This window comes from Rosa rugosa, chromosome 1, assembly GCF_958449725.1.
Source record: "Rosa rugosa chromosome 1, drRosRugo1.1, whole genome shotgun sequence".
NCBI lineage: Eukaryota > Viridiplantae > Streptophyta > Magnoliopsida > Rosales > Rosaceae > Rosa > Rosa rugosa.
This window is the reverse complement of record NC_084820.1, coordinates 40137524-40142435: the sequence shown is the minus strand read 5'-3', so window position 1 is coordinate 40142435 and position 4912 is coordinate 40137524. Positions and strand designations below refer to the sequence as shown.

The 4912-nt window shown below is 42.5% G+C and overlaps 1 protein-coding gene across 1 annotated transcript; it reads right to left on the bottom strand.

Annotated features, from left to right (window-relative positions):
* Positions 1–1129: 1129 nt before the first annotated feature.
* On the bottom strand, positions 1130–1942 carry LOC133727854 (uncharacterized mitochondrial protein AtMg00310-like). The gene has a single exon (XM_062155250.1). It carries the CDS (start codon positions 1940–1942, stop codon positions 1130–1132), a length of 813 nt encoding a protein of 270 aa, XP_062011234.1.
* Positions 1943–4912: the final 2970 nt, after the last annotated feature.

The window sequence follows — 4912 nt, the reverse complement described above, 5'->3', positions numbered from 1 at the left end:
AGGCTAGCAAGATAAGCCAATCTATTGGCAACATCATTTGCTTCTCGGAAGATATGCCTAATCTGAACAGAGTGTAAAAATGTCAAATAAGACTTACAATCATCGATAATGCGCCCTAATTCAGATCGATCTTCCACAGTTTGTTGTAGTGCAGCCACCACAAGTGAGCAATCACTCTCTAGGTCAATGGCCTCCCAAGATTGGTGAATAGCCAAAAGAAGTCCAGCCCTGCATGCCTCTGCTTCCATATGCATAGCGGAGAGAACATGAGGGAAATAACGAGCCATCGCTGCAATACAAGTACCAACCTCGTCCCGAACCACAACACCCACGCCACCATCACCAAAACCTGGTCTGTAGCTACCATCCACATTTATCTTCAGACGACCACTGGGGGGGGAGCTCCCATTTCATTCTAGGTCTCGGATTCTTACTCGGTCGACCAACTGGATGACAGTTTTGATAATCCACCAGGAACCTTGAAGCCCATTGTGCTGCATGGGAGGCATTGAAGCACGTGCCCTTCCAAATGACATTTTTTCTCTCAGTCCATATAACCCACATAAACATGCAAAAGACGTCAAGTTGACTCCCATGCATTAATTCAATTACATTAAGGACCCAATCCTCCAATCTACTTCCTGGAACCTGCTTCACATTCACACCCAAGCTACTAACCAACCAAATACCACCAGCAACTACACATTCTTTAAAGAGATGGATGCCATCCTCATTTGCACTATTGCATAGGACACACTTCATATGTGGGAGAGTAACACGTCGGGCAAGAGCAACTTTTGTGGGGAGAATGCCTTTTAAAACTCTCCACATAAACGTGCGGACTTTAGGAGGAGCATGTGTATGCCAAAGCCTTCTCCAGAATCTACTATGAACCCCAGAGGAACCATTAGATGTAGAAGCCCTGGAACCACGTTCAACTGCACTTTGAGCCACATGGTACCCAGACCAGACACTATATATAGCACCCTTTCTTGTCATAGTACCATGTTAATCTGTCCTCTGGAGCACTCATACTCAGGGGAATACGCCCAATTATATCCACTTCCGAAGGTGAAAAAAGTTGCTGCAATACCTCTAAATTCCACTCATGTAAATCGCCATCGATTAACTAAGCCACCCGTAAATTCTCCAACCCATCCGGTGGTCTTGTAAAAGGCTTAAAACTGAAGGGAAGAGGTAGCCACGGATCGGACCAAACTGCAATGTTAGACCCAGTACCAACCTGAAAACGCAACCCTTTCTTCAATAATTCACGCCCATGAATAATACTCCTCCATGCATACAATGCTCCACTCACCAATTCAGCATCCAAAAAACTACAACCTGGAAAATATTTTGCTTTATAAAGTGAAGCAAGAAGGGAGTTAGGGTTTTGGAGGATTCTCCACCCTTGCTTGGCAAGCAAAGCCTGATTAAAAAGACCCATATTCCGAAACCCTAAGCCTCCCTCTGCTTTAGGCACACAAAGCTTCTCCCAAGCTAGCCAATGGATTTTCCTTTCATTTGACTTGTCACCCCACCAGAATTTAGCCATTAAGCTATGCATCTCCTGACACAAATGTTGCGGAAGCTCAAAACAGCTCATGACGTAGGTAGGGATTGATTGAACAACAGCCTTGATCAAAATTTCCTTTCCTGCCGCACTTAACGTCTTCTCTTTCCAACCTCGTGTGCGTTTTCTGACCCTTTCTGTGAGGTACTCAAAAGCCTCAGACTTTGAATAACTAATTTCAATGGGGAGGCCAAGATACTTGTGATGTTTATCAACCCGCTCAACACTTAAGCTTGCCGCCAAAACATCTTGCTTGGGCCTTTCCACGTTTTTGCTGAATGCCACTGAGCTCTTCTGATAGTTGATAGTTTGCCCAGATGCCTCTTCATACTGCTTGAAAATATTCTTCAACACAAGGCACTCTTCCATTTATGCTTTGAAAAAAATAAAAGAGTCATCAGCGAAGAAGAGGTGAGAAATAGAAGGAGCGCCTGTACAAATCTGGATGCCATTAATAAGCTCTGACTCATCTGCATGAAGAATTAGCCTAGATAGAGTCTCCGCACAAAAGAGAAAAAGATAGGGTGAGATGGAGTCACCCTGCCTTAATCCTCTAGACAGCACAATCCTTCCCCTTGGAGTCCCATTAATGACAAAAGAATAAGACACAGTCGTAATACAACTCATCACCCAAGTAACCCAAATAGGACTGAAGCCAAGTTGCAAAAGAACAGCTTTTAGAAAACTCCATTCGACCCGATCGTACGCCTTGCTCATGTCAAGCTTCAGAGCACCAAACCCAACATGGCCACGTCTGCGATTTTTCAAAAAATGAGCTATTTCAAATGCCGACAAGGAGTTGTCAGAGATCAACCTTCCCGGAACAAATGCACTTTGGAAAGGAGAGATGATATCATTCAATAGCGGCTTGATTCTGTTAACTAGGACCTTGGACCCAAGTTTATATAGGACGTTGCACAGACTAATCGGTCGAAGCTGACTAATACTCTCCAGATCTTTCACTTTAGGGATCAAAGTGACATTCGTACCATTTACCTGTCTCATCATATCATCAGATTCTAGAAAGCTTCGAATAGCCTTTGTAACATCCGCTCCCACTAATGGCCAAAAATGCCGATAGAAGCAGGGCGCGAAACCATCCGGACCAGGTGCCTTAGCCGGATGCATCTGCTGCAGTGCTTTGAAAATCTCATTTTCCGTAACCTCAGAAGTAAGCAAAGCATTCATGTCATCAGAAACACAATTAGGCAACACAGATGCTACATCAACAACACCTTGAGGTTGAGACGTAGAGAAGAGGGTTTGGTAGTAATTCAAGATAATAGATTCAATCTCCCCGTCGTCAGTACACCACAAACCTTCCTCATTAAAAAGCCCTTTTATCCTGTTCTTCTTCCTTCGATTGCTGGCACGCTGGTGGAAGAAGCGCGTATTTAAGTCCCCATCAGAGAGCCAAAATATTTTTGACCGCTGCCTCCAAAAGTCGTGTTCCTTCTGCAAAAGATCATTTAACTTGGCTTCTAGCTCCACTCGAATCGCATCAGGGGGAGAAGAGAGTTTTTTGAGATAAATAGTGTCAACCTTTATTAAAATCAAGAAGTACTAGTGATTACAAAGTTCATGAGCAATAACGTCATGAAGAAAGGAAGGAACAGAAGAATAGTAAAAATCTTGGCCTGTAGATGAAGCCTATGCAGCCAACAAATGAGCTGCCGTGTTTGCATCTCTTTGTGTGTGCACAATCCGGACATTAGGCAGTGCATCCAAAAGCACTCCTAAGTCTTCATATATACGTCCCAGTCTAGATAGATTAACTCCAGAGCTAGAAAGCTGCTGCATGACAACCAATGCGTCTGTCTCCACAATAGCAGGTTGCAGGGACTGCTCAACAATAAACTCGAGTGCCTCCTTGCACCCTAAAAGCTCAACGTGCTCCACAGAAACCAAGCCAAGCACTGGCCGGCCTTTACCCACAAGAAAATGTCCTGAGCTATCTCTCAAAATCTGGCCAATTGCACCTACTCCAGATGCAAGCACAAATGTCCCATCTATGTTTATTTTAACACACCCAATTGGAGGACTCTGCCAACGTACATCTCTAACACTTCCTCCATCACGACCAAGAGTGCATGAGTTGTGATAAATGTAATCTTGTAATCTAGATGTGGAAAATAAAACTACGTCACTTACACTCTTAGCTTTACCATCCCAAACCCTGCTGTTCCTTTCTTTCCACACACCCCACAGAAGAAAGATCAAAAGTTCAAACTGTGTTTCACCCAATCTACTTGAACAAAATAACACCCAGTCCAAAATCTCCATGTCATTTGTTTCAGCAGGAAAACATACCTGAGCAAGAAGAGCATTCGAGCGTAAAACTTCCCGAGTAAAGGGACAATCTCAGCACAAATGCATTGTGGACTCCAACCTCCCAATACAAAGCACACAAAGTTGTGAATCAAGGGGAACATGTTTAGTTGCCAATCTCTCTAAATAAGGAAGAATGTTGTGACAAATCTTCCACATATTCACCTTAGCAGTGCATGGAACTTTAGCCTGCCAAATTTTCTTCCAGAATTGAGGAGTAGTGTCATTCAACATCGCTTGCCTCCCCACATTTACAGAAAAAACATGTTTGTAAGCTGTCTTCACTGAGAACTCACCCTTTTTTTCTTATCTCCATGCAATTCTATCATGCACCAAAATTCTAGACAGAGGTAGTGCCAAAATAGCTTCTGCCTCTACCACGTTAAACAAGGATCGGATCTTAGACTCATCCCACAAACCTGGTGCACCAATCAATTCCAACACTGTCATATTCTCGCTGTTTAAAGTCCGACCAGAAGTAGGAACAAAATAGTTGATAAGATATTTCTTCTTCTTCCCTAAACCCCTAGAGAGTTAACAAAATTCAAAACAATAACATATATGCATTACCAAGATCCTCCTAACCTCTAAACCGTAAACCCTAACCCTTATTCCCTAAAATTTTATATATTCATTTTGAAGCTTTTCGATAAGATATTTCTTCTTCAACAAGATATATGCTTCTCAACAAGATATCTACTCTTCTCATCAATAAGATATCTGCTCCTTGATAAGATATTTCTTCTTCAATGAGATATCTCCTCCTTGACAGGATATCTGCTCCTCGACAACATATCTCCTCCTTGACAAGATATCTGCTCCTCTACAAGATATTTCTTTTTCGATGATATACCTACTCCTCCACAAGATATTTCTTTCTCGACGATATATCTGCTCCTTGACAAAATAGTTCACTTATACATTGCATTACCATAGTTTAGACTTCTACTACAAAATTTATCGAAAGTCGTTTATGTTTAGACTTCTACCACCTTGGTCAGCTGAATCAGG